At 43.9% G+C, this 12,286-nt stretch overlaps 2 protein-coding genes across 2 annotated transcripts in view; one reads left to right on the forward strand and one right to left on the reverse strand.

Moving 5' to 3' along the window:
* LOC135900261 (retinal homeobox protein Rx-like) overlaps window positions 1-1,668 on the reverse strand; it is a 63,313-nt gene extending 61,645 nt beyond the window's left edge. Inside the window, exon 1 of the mRNA XM_070531933.1 lies at window positions 1,570-1,668. The gene's annotated coding sequence lies outside the window, so the exon portion shown is untranslated. The remainder of the gene's footprint in view (window positions 1-1,569) is intronic.
* A 6,620-nt stretch (window positions 1,669-8,288) lies between these two features.
* On the forward strand, window positions 8,289-11,340 carry LOC135900333 (mitochondrial fission 1 protein-like). The gene is made up of 6 exons (XM_065429819.2): window positions 8,289-8,469; window positions 8,912-9,044; window positions 9,665-9,741; window positions 10,342-10,447; window positions 11,069-11,153; window positions 11,232-11,340. The coding sequence occupies exons 1-6, from the start codon at window positions 8,425-8,427 to the stop codon at window positions 11,233-11,235; spliced, it is 450 nt and encodes a 149-aa protein (XP_065285891.1). The 5' UTR covers window positions 8,289-8,424; the 3' UTR covers window positions 11,236-11,340.
* Window positions 11,341-12,286: the final 946 nt, after the last annotated feature.

The raw sequence follows: 12,286 nt of genomic DNA on the forward strand, positions 1-12,286 counted from the left end.
GGTCGTCCTTTTTGAAAGGGAACACGCGAGCGCGTGGCCTGTGCTCTGCAGCGGCTGCCTAGAGCGCCGGTCAGTGGCAGCGAGAGGAAGCACGTCCACTTTTGGCGTCATCTATTGACGGTCAGAATGACTAGGCATGGCCGATTGGAAGCGCCTACTGGACTCCCTTCCCCGTATTACTGATGCGCAAGGAGTGGGGCCTGCAGCGCGAGCGCCATTTGCTAGCTGCAGGCCCCGCTCCTTGCGCATCAGTAATACGGGGAAGGGAGTCCAGTAGGCGCTTCCAATCGGCCATGCCTAGTCATTCTGACCGTCAATAGATGACGCCAAAAGCGGACGTGCTTCCTCTTGCTGCCACTGACCGGCGCTCTACCCAGCCGCCGCAGAGCACAGGCCACGCGCTCGCGTGTTCCCTTTCAAAAAGGACGACCCTGTACAGCGCATGTAGTATACAGTCTGTCCAAGACAATGGCCTTAATGGCAACTGTAATGAAAGCCGGAACACTTATTCCGCGCGACAAGGGCTTCATACCATGCACGATTGGCAAAATGTGAATCTGCTCCAGCAGCTAACAGCACGTAAACTGCGTAACGCCGAAGCATGGAAAGGCGCTTAACGCTTTTCAAATAGCCCGAAAAATAACTTCTGCTGCTAAACTGATTATAAAAGAGACAAAAAAAAAGAAATCTTCCAACTATCGTCAAACCCAATACCTTCAGTTTGAAACGTGTGAGGGTGCTTCCCTTAGCGACTAATTTATTGTTGTCTAATTTTTTCGGCTAAGTTGCGAAGATGCGAGTGATTGAGCTTATCGCAGGTTTCATGCTCCAAAAGATATTGCGGTTGCATATATTTAGATTGGGGGAGTCTAATTATACACATGAACATATCCATGAACATATTTAGATTGGGGGAATATAAATATATGCATGAACATATCCATGAACCTAACCGCTTCGTGTTGTCCCTTTCTTCAAGTCTCGTGTTTTGCTTGCGGTAACTTCCGAAATTATTTAGACTGGCTGCCAGGACCCTTAAAATTACTGCTACTTTTGCCCTATACGAAAACGGCAGCGGCCGCACTGTTGATGCATGCCCCGCAAACACGGCCTTTCATCCTATAACGCTAGCATTTATTCAACTCTTGCAAAATTCCTCACGCTAACACAATTTCGAGATGTATACATAAAGCGTGTCACGATAATTTCACTACACATGCGGCGCAGCATTCAATACGGCCGGATCGAGCGCCACGAAACGAGATCTACCACACTGGCTGTTCAACACACACAATCCGCTTAGTGGCAGCTCAGTACCAAAGAAAAACATGATGTATTTTCTTTTTTACACACGTCAACTACGACGCTAAAATCAACAAGCGTGAGCGATCACTTGCCGTAAAACATTCCGTATAGTAGAAGTGAGAACAAGAGCGCGTTATCAAATCATGTAAACGACAAACCGACGCTATGCCCGAGTCGCCTGCGCTACATGCAGCCGGTTCGCGCTACGAAATGCGCTCACCTAAGCATGAGCTATTGACGGAAAACATCTTTGCTAAAGCTTACCGTTCAGTGTAGTTGACATGCGATGCCACAAAGAAGACACTCATACACAGACACCAAGGTTCAGGCAGAAACCGCGCACCGCTACAAGCGTTTACGTGCCTGGCGCACTAGTTGACAATTCAAATTGACGCGGACAGATGACGCATCGCCATAGCAGCCATTGCGCATGCGCAGGAGCTCAAAGCGTCGAAGCCGTGCGCGTTCCAAGAAGTCCGAGCGCCTTTTCCTTTTTCATTTTTTTTTTGTCTCTTTCTCTCTCTGCGCGCCATGCGCGCGGAACGAGTTGCTTTTCCTTTCCATTTTTCATTGTTCTTTTTTCATGGATGAAGGACATGCGCTGGCACGTTGTATGACAAACGCTGTGGCCTATCGTATGGAACTAAAACGCACACTTGGATGAATACGCTGTTTGTAAAAGCCGTTACAGGGCCCGTCAGGCGTTGGCATTATCGCCAGCGATGATGAGTAATAAGTGCATTTCTAGCATATATTCCCGCGCGAATGTGATACCCGCTCATAAGTTAGTGCAAATTTTCTGTTCCGATGATAGGTCAAAGCAATCAGTACAGCAATGGCGCACTCATATGCGTGGCCGCAGGCATAGCACCTGCGAAATACTGAGTGGGCTCAGAGGAGCTCAGAGGAACGAGAAACTTTGGTGAGTTTATAGTGCAGCGTATCAGTCAACGAAAAAACATACGATGTTAGTGATGCAGCCAAGATATGAGGACAACGTGAAAAGTAACTGAGAATCGGACGACACACAATGAACACACCACATGCGCGACATCGGTTCATCGCACACTGATACTAAGTCTGCGTTGTCAGCTACAAACATTACGAGTGTCTGTACTGTTAGCTTTATGTCTGTATGGAATCCACTTGAAGCTAAAGTTACCGTTCATAACATCTATTATCACGATTGAATCGTCATTTTGTTTTCTTTATTCTGCTGCCGCAAAAGTCATGCTATGACAACTGTGAAGACTGTCTTGGGATTACCGAGAGCGACAATGTAGATCACATCATGTGGTCAAGAAATGCGGAGGTATACACTATGTCTATACCAAAGTCTACAAATAGGCTCTATAGCAATCTCAGCAGTATACAACTTCAGTGACTTATATCAAACGTAGCTGCGTATTCTTTCAATATAACGGCATGGATTTTCGAATTTCTAAAAAAGCAGAGAATTGTTTTCAAAACGGCTTTTCTTCAACAAAGTTCAAGCAGACACGTGGGGTGTCCCAGGGGGCTGTTCTGTTTCCGGTACTATTTATCCTGTTGATGAGTTCAGTTCCGCTGCGCCATGATGTGCATCCGTATGTCTATGCAGACGAGATCGCCTTTTTCACGGCAGCAAGAGGCATCAATTTCCTCTCCCAGTCTTTGCAAGCATACCTTTGTACTCTATAGAGAAATGGCCTGGCAATCTTCATCCGTCACTAAACGTAAACAAAAGTGCAGTCTTCGTCTTTCCGGTTCCCGTACCGATACACATATATTTAGTATATGATCAGAGAACCATTCCCCAGGTAGAGTCTTTTAACCTCACATAACGTAACATATAATAAGTGCCCCAGAAAGTGGATGGGAAGACGGCGCCGCGGTAGCTCAATTGGTAGAGCATCGCAAGCGTAATGCGAAAACGTGGGATCATTCCCCGCCTGCGGCAAGTTGTTTTTCATGCACTTTCAATTCTATCAATTTATAATTTGTTTATGTCAGTTAGTAAGTACAAGTAATTTCTCCTGTGTTGTCCTCGGTGTCTTTGTTTGTTGGCGTCTTATATGATATGATTAATAAAAATCGGGCCCCTCGGTTAACCCCATTTCTTCTCGCTAAGTACCTGAATATCACATATGATCTAAAACTTAACTGGTGTTCTCACATAAAAAATATTGCGGCTAAAGAGACACGAGCTGTAGGTACACTATATATGTAGAATCAGTAACCGGCGTTCTGGTATGCGAAGTGACATATTAATCATGATTTACCGTACGTATGTACGACCGAGTCCGGAATTTCGCTGTGTTTTATTTTCTGGAAGTGCAAAATATAAAATAAGATTACTTGTTCTTTTGGAGAAAGAAGCTCTTCGACAATGCTTAGGTATTCCTAAATTTCTTGCTAACAATGTGTTACACCAGGAAGCACGCCTACCTTATCTTCACACGAGATATCGCAGGCTTACGGTTCGAACCTAATTAAGAACTTATGAATCTCCTCTACGACGTACACAATATACATCTAGTATTTGTGAACCAAATTGATTTTTTGAGAACACGTCGCCACGGTTGCATACCCCACAGGTTGTATTTTTGCAGGCACAATTAGCAATTTAAATCATTCCGTTTGACAGGTCCACGATGTCACTCAAAATTGAATTTGCAGACATTTTTCCCAATAATGTTAAATTGCTGCCCCCAACATATTTGAATGTCGTTATGCAAGACTATTTCGCCCATATCCCAATAAATGTGATCGCGACTTGCTTCCTCGTGTGAAGAGAAGGCAGGCGTGGTAATCTACTCGCCATCCCTCGATTCGTTTTTTTTTTTTCGCCGGCCAAATTATGTATAATCTTTTCAGGCCGAACTCCTGGCAATAGTTCTTGCTTTGCGAAAGTTACCCCTTTATGCTACAGGAGTAGTTATCAACGATGTGAAAGGAAACCGAAGGCCTGATTGTTATTAGTCTTATCGTAAGCCAATAAACAACAACACCAAGGGCAGCATATGGGAGAACACGTGTATTTAGTAATTGAATTAAGAAATGATAAATTAATGGGAATGAAAGTGGATGAAAGAACAACTGGCTGCAGGTAAGACACGAATACACGTCTTCGCATTACGCGTGCGACGCTCTTACCGATCGAGCTACCGCGGCGCCATCTCCCCATCCAGTTTCTGGGGTGCTTATGTTTATCTACTAGAACTAAACCTGGGAGTGTCAGCCAGCGTCACACCTCACGACCGAATAAAAACTACGGGCATAGCTGCAGGGAGCCAAACGTCTCAGCAAACCTCGATTCTTGCTCCGCGATCTCGACGCAAGAAGCCACCAGTTGGGCCACCACTGTGGCTTCACGGGGCGTTCGCTTGCACTCTACACTCTTAGAAAAATTTACACCCTTTGGGGCGTATCTTGTCCCACAACAATAATCGTCATCTGTGCCGCCCGCGTTTCCTTTCTTTAACGCTGCGAGCCCGGTACTTTCCAGACACGAACGGCATGCGCCTTATCAGTGTGACGCAGCATTCTCGACAGGAAAGTAGCGAGCGCCGAGTTTTCAGGAAAGGAAACGCAAGCAAGGCAGATGACGATTATTGCTGTGGGACAAATATACACCCCAAAGGGTGCAACCGTTTTAAGAGTGTAAAAACAGTTTGCACCCTTTAGGGTGTATATTTGTCCCACAAGAATAATCGTCATCTGCCTTGTTTGCGTTTCCTTTCTTGAAAGCTCGGCGCTCGCTACTTTCCTGTCGAGAATGCTGCGTCACACTGATAACGCGCATGCCGTTCGTGACTGGTAAGTACCGGGCTCGCAGCGCTAAAGAAAGGAAACGCGAGCAAGACAGATGACGATTATTGTTGTGGGACAAATATACACCCCAAAGGGTGCAACTGTTTTTAGAGTGTGCCAAGGCTGGCTGCGTGACGTGAATGCTCGGTCCTATCTACGATGGTAAATCTCGTGACGTCTTACGAAGAGGTTCGTTCGGTTGCTTCGTCAGGTTCCGGTTTCATTTTCGCGCTTTTTTTTTTTTGCTCATTCAAAACTATTTCAGAATTTGCCGAACAATTCTACTGTCAGACGCGTGACAGGGGGGCCTCGTGAACCTAAATATTCCATTACCTTCACAAAGTAAAAAAAAAAAAAACTGCCGGAGTGACCCTTTAAAGGGGTAATGACATTTCCGGCTGTTCGGTTTTTGTTTCGTTAAATGAAGATCCTAGCGTCTCGAGATATAGTGACAAGACTCAGAGCCCCGATAATAATTTATTATAACAGCGTTTCTCCAAAAGCGTTTCTCCTGTAAAACTTTGCGTCGTGACGAGATGGCGCACTTGCGGTCACGTGGAAGCAGGGCATTGCGACATTTCTGGACACTGGCTCCGACTCACTCGGCCGTCCGCTATGTTGTTACATCGACCCTCAAAATTAGTGGCAGCATATGAGGCAACCGAGCGAACCGGAGCGAGTGTCAAAACGTCGCCATGCCTAGCCCCCACATACTGTCATGACGTCACGACACAGTATCCTCCTGGAAACAAAACCGAAAATGGCGGTTATATCAATTTATGAACGGGTTCTGTCACTGCTTTTTCTAGGGTCTAGACGTCTAGGACTTTAATTTAACGCACGAAACAATTGGTCGAAAATACCAACAATATATGCAGTGGATACCTTTATGCAGCATTTGCGCTATTTCTTCAGCACAGAACGGTAGCGGTCATTTGCTGTTGCGGGAACGTTGGTTCTTTCATCGCCAAGAGTTCTTTGCATGCGGTACGTGTGCTTGCCGCTCACTGCATCGGGCACGTGCGTTGCAGTGACATGCATGTTTACCATATACAGGGTGTTTCACGTAACTTGAACCAAGGATTTAAAAAAAAACGGTTAACCACAACTGAACGAAACCAACGACATATGGTTTGCCGTCATGTGGCACTCCTTAGAGTATTTATTTATCATCATCATAATCGCCACTACCACCACCACCACCCTGTTTTATGTCCACTGCAGGACGAAGGCCTCTCCCTGCGATCTCGAATTACCCCTGTCCGGCGCCAACCGATTGCAACTAGCGCCCGCGAATTTCCTAATTTCATTGCTCCACCTAGCCTTTTGTCGTCCTCGACTGCGTTTCCCTTCTCTTGGTACCCATTCTGTAACCCTAATGGTCCAACGGTTATCTAACCGGTGCATTTCATGACCTGCCCAGCTCAATTTTTTTTCTTGATGCCAATTAGAATATCGTCTATACCCGTTTGCTCTCTGATCCAAACTGCTTTCTTTAATTCTGTCTTTTAACGTTATGCCTAGCAATCTTCGTTCCATCGCTCTTTGCGCGGTCCTTAACTTGTTCTCAACCTTCTTTGCCAGTCTCCAAGTCTCTGCCCCATATGTCAGCACTGGTAAAATGCACTGATTGTACGCTTTCCTTTTCAATGATGATGGTAAGCTTCCAGTCAGGAGCTGACAATGTCTGCCGTATGCGATCCAACCCATTTCTATTCTTCTATGAATTTCCTTCTCATGATCAGGGTTCCCTGTGATTAACTGACCTAGGTAAACGTACTCCTTCAGAGACGCTAGAGGCTGACTGGCGATCTTGAACTCTTGTTTCTTTGGCCGGCTATTCATCATTTTCTTTGTCTTCTGCATGTTAATCTTCAACTCCACTCTTACACTCTCTCTGTTAAGGTCCTCAATCATTTGTTGTAACTCGTCTGCATTGTTGTTGAATAGAACAATGTCATCGGCAAACCTAAGGTTGCTGAGATATTCGCCGTCGATCTTTATTCCTAAGCCTTCCCACTTTAATTAGCTTTATTACTTCTTCCAAGCACGCAGTGAATAACATTGGAGAGATTGTCTCTCCCTGTCTGACCCCTTTCTTTATAGGTATCTTCCTGCTTTTCTTGTGTGGAATTAAGATAGCTGTACAACCTCTGCAGATAATTAGTTAATTAGTAGAACCACTGCGCCGAATTAGTTAATTAACTAATATTAGGTATGCATTTTTTTATGTTCACTTTAGAGCTCGACGCACGGTTGAACGCTCTGCAATAGGCTACACAGTCGTGGTTTCATTTCATATTTCGCGGGCTTTCTTTAAACTAATTTAAACGCCGAAAGATATACAAAACAGCATGTACGTTGCCACAGAAAATTGGATCGGTCGTTTTGAAATGCCCTCTAGAACGTAACCAAACTTACTTGGCCCTAAAGGGAACAGTAAAAATATTACATAATTGACCTTAGTTAATTAACTAATTAAGCGCAATATAAAAAATATCCTAAGGAGCGCCACATGACGGCAAACCATATGTCGTTGGTTTCATGTAGTTACGGTTAACCGCTTTTTTAAAATCCTTGGTTCAAGTTACTTGAAACACCCTGCATGTTTAAACGGTAGCTGGTAAACACATGTGCCCACGATAAATTTAGATGTGCCGTAGAGTATTCTGGCTGTGTTGAAACCAAGGAGGTTTTATATACTTAAATTATATACTTTATATAAGCTCCTTGTTTGAAACATGGTCAGATAGGCAGCGCTTCCAGGTCCACTGAGAGTGTTCGCCGCGTCAGCAAAGCGTTGCCTGCGTGACGCTCTGCTGCACCATTCCGCCAGCAAGTGCAGAGGTTCCTTGTACTGCGGCAGCATCTTGCTTGCAGAGTGCCGCAGTCGAAGGCTGTGGTGCAGTGGTACGTTTTTGCAGCGGAGAATCAAAGGCTAGAGGTATAATGCAGCGCACCGTAAATTTGTGCGCCGAAGCCGAAACCGAAAGTTAATATTGCCTCATTTAAAGAGAAAGGAAGAAAGACCACAATGAAAAATTTTGGGCATTCCAAAATTTTGTCTCAGCACTCGTAACGCTATGTTTTGGGAGCTTCGCTTTATAAAATTGTGAACAAGATTTTCGTATTATTCAACACGTTTTTGTTGTTGTTGTTGTTGTTCATCATCATCGTCATCGCACCTATGCAGCTAACTCTATGATGCAGCTGACCAGCTCCTAAAGTTGAGTTAGTTGAGTCGTAGACTGGTACGTCGACAAGTGTCACATACAATTTTTGCGGTCGTTAGTGTCGTGTGACTCATGTGTGACGCTGCAGTGTAAAATGGAGTCAATTCTTGAAGACTACGTGAGCGCGACAGATCTGAAAGTGAGCTTGTTTTCCTGACTTTCCTCGATGGACTGCGACTGTGATGAAGACCGCGTCTTCCCTCGCATCATTGTTTCGTTTATTCTTTGGCATATACCTCTTTGAAACTTTGGAATCAGCCTTTCGTAAAGGCTATCAACCTTTCTTAACGCTAATTATTTCTTAGTATTTTTATGTCCCTAATGTGTAACGTTTTTGTCACTTATACATGTCCGTTCAAGTGTTGTGTTGGTAGCTTCTTTTGTTACATGACTACTTCCTAGTCGATCCTTGAGGCTTTCCTATTCAAACGTTTCATTTAAAGTTAAAGTTTCGCTTGTATGCAAGCGATTTCGCCGTACCTGTGTTGCGTCAGCATTGTGAAATCTGTGTCGATGTCAACTATGGTATGTCGGCCACCTATGACGCCATCGAACGCAATTTGCTGTTCTATCTTGTGCAGCATTACGAAGAGCAGTATCATGAAGAAATGAAAAATGGCGAAGTGGACACGAAGACGCAGTTCGAGTACGCTTGGTGCCTTGTCAGAAGCAGATACCCTGCGGACATACGACGCGGTGTGCTGTTGATGGAACGTGAGTCACTTGCAAGACCGCGTTTCGAGCATCGCTTGTAGGCCGCATATACACGTATACTTGATGAGCGTTGTATTGTTGTTTGCAAAAACAAGCAAACACGCATGAATGTTTCGACGTAAGTTCGTGCAAATGTTTGCATTGCTTAGAAGGAAATATAATATGATGTAAAATGGAGCAACGTAATCTTTTTTTTTTTACATATAACGTTTTTGTTGATGTAATTACTCCTGTCAATGTATGCAGCACAAATAGCCAAGGTGCCTTGAAGAGTGGAACCATACGAGAGTGCAAAATGTTAATGCATAGTTTATGCCTAATGATTTTTTCCGGAATGTACATAGGAACCTTTATGTAGTGGCCATTAGCTAGGGCATAAAACTGCGTAACTAAAGTTTTTCATTACATCCTGCTTTACAGACAACTTCTGATTAAGGGTGGGCGAATATTAAAGTTTACACATGAATAATTCGTATGCAAAAAATAACTGGTATTTTACTTTTTTACTCTTACTTTTTTGACTCGGCCAATAATTAGATCAGCTGTATTCGAAAGAGTTGATATTCGCCCACCTCTACAGCTGATGCCTTTTTCTTACATCTGTATATTTGGTTCAACAGATTTATTTCACCATGGCAACGCTGAAGCCAAGCGAGATTACCTTTTCTACCTGGCTGTCGGGAGCACCAAGCTCAAGGTCGGTAGTTGGCAATCAACAACACAAATGCCCCTAAAACTTTTGTTACCTGGAGCATCCCCTCCTTGTAGTAGGCAAAGGTGGCTACTGCTGTGTGCTAAGCATAGAGTAACTTAAATGAGTGAAAGCAAACTTTGTGAAACCAAATGAAAAAAAGAGAGCACTCACGAGGTATATTGCCCAGCAATTCAAATGCGATACTCGGAAGGCATGGCTGCCGGCACTTCTTGTGTCACCGGTGGACACAGAGTTCCCAGTGCTATTATGGTATATGATGAAAGCGAGAGCCTCTGCGACACATTGTGGCAGGATTTGGTACACCAGTGCTCACCGGCGGTGCAAGAAGTGCGAGGCACTACGCGGTCCGATTATCGCGTTTGAATCACTGCATACAGTACCTTCTTCATGAGAAGCGAAATTATTGCCTCTGGAATGCAAGTAGTAACAAGTACAAAACAGAGTATAGCTCCCGGCATGCTTGCTGGCAAGCATTTAGTGGAAGCTGGTAGAAAATCCTGTGTATATTACATAGGTTACACAGGACAGGTACACATTACTATCCAGAATTGAAGCTATTGTAAAAAACGTTTTTATCCTTAGGAGTACTCCAAGGCATTGAAATTCATCAAGGCATTCCTTCATGTTGAGCCAGCCAACAGACAAGCACAGGAACTTGAAGCAACTATTAAAAGCCGGATGAAGAAAGGTAGGTCCTGTAGACAGTTTTCAGCCCATTTCATTTTAAGGGGAATGACTCAAGATTTGATGCATGTCTAGTGTCTGCAGTCATAGTGGGACATGAAAAAGACAGTTACATGTAGGGCATGGGACCTAGTGGACAAGCCACGTTAGATGTTGATGTTGTTGAAGTAGTCAATCTTACTGGTCGTGTAGTCCATCACTGCTATTAATTAAAAGCTGTGTGTACAGCAATGCATTCAAATTTAATGGTACTTGGCAACATCCTCAGTCTTTGTCGTCTGCAATTTGACAAAATGTTTAGGCTGTGGCAGCTTCATTTTGCAAGCTTCTGCTATAGTAGTACGTTGTTCTGTTTCCTCTCTATGCAACGATAATATTCAGTGAAAAATTATTTATATCTAGCCTTCAATATTGCTTAACAGAGAGCTGTGTTCCTGTCCCTCCGTGCAAACAATGTTAACTATTATTTTTGTCTGATAGTGCTTATAACCACACAGTGATTGTTAGTGGCCTAAGCACCAGAGGAGTGCACCCACTTCCAGTGTAACCGTTGGTTTTATTAACTGAAACCTTTTTGTTGCTTGTGAGTGTATTGAAGCACTTTACCATTCATTACCTATTTCAGAAGGCATAAAGGGCATGGCTATTGTTGGTGGTGCTGCTCTTGCTGTTAGCGGGCTTGTCGGACTTGGGATTGCCTTGGCCAAGAGGTATGTCTGAAAGAGCTTTCTCTGCTTACATTTGCTAGTCAACATCACTCTATATCACCTCCCTCTTTTCCTGTGCAGGTAGATGACTGCATTCCTTCCCAGTTTTCCCTGCAAATTGTCGACCTGAGAACGAGGTTATTTTTTATGCTGTATGAAGTGTGCAAATAAAGTCACCAGTATAAGCTGATCCACTATACTGTACCCCAAATATTTACTTGCTACTTTGTATGTGGACAACTCAGTGGCAGCAAATACCACAATAGGATGAGTAAATGCCCATCTCCAGGACATTGTAACATTACCCTATCCCCCTTTTATGGGAAAATATTGCCACTCGTATAGGCGGAAAGCTTCATATTACGGGGGGGACCAGCTTTTCGGACGTTATATATGTATGTGTGTGTGTGTGTGTCACAATTTACAAGACCTCGTAGTTGGAGACAATTCAGTTTCACAGCCTGAGTCCTCTCGCACCACCAAGAAACTGGCTTGTCTCGGTGGTGTAATCTTCCTTCATTCAATTGTCCTATACTTAGCTATCACTGACACTGCTTCGCCTTTCTGGTGAAACTGCAGCCTCTCTCTTTTTTTCCTTTTCTGTGAATCCGAGTACAAGCGCTGCTGCACATGACTTCTGTTAATTCTGATTTCGAGTGAATCTGGCTTGGCCTCATTTTGGTTACCGTGTGAATTATACAAGGTGCTCCAGCTATCATGCACCAAGATTAAAAAAAAAGAGCAGTAGCGTTACTCCAGCCGCCAGTAATTTTTTTGTTACTGAGATTTATTTCGGTAATTGCAATTATTTATCTAACTCAAGAAGTACTGTTTTAATTATCAAAGTGCCAACGGGACATTTGTAGGTACCCCCAAATGACATCTAATTAGGGTGATTTCAGCTATGTACTAATTGCGTACCATTTTTTCCTACTGGCAAAGAAACGTCATGAAATATGAAAAATACCACGTGACTGCACTCCCACCTGCATCATAAAACAGCACCCTCAAATAAGCTGAATGAAAGCAACTTCATGCCTGTTGCAAACCCGAAGAGAGAGCACATCACCTTGATAATGGTACGGAAGGAGCACCAACAGCAGCTTTTGCGTTTTGCAGCTATTCCTTCCTTTCAT

This window comes from Dermacentor albipictus, chromosome 1 (assembly GCF_038994185.2).
Source record: "Dermacentor albipictus isolate Rhodes 1998 colony chromosome 1, USDA_Dalb.pri_finalv2, whole genome shotgun sequence".
Lineage (NCBI taxonomy): Eukaryota > Metazoa > Arthropoda > Arachnida > Ixodida > Ixodidae > Dermacentor > Dermacentor albipictus.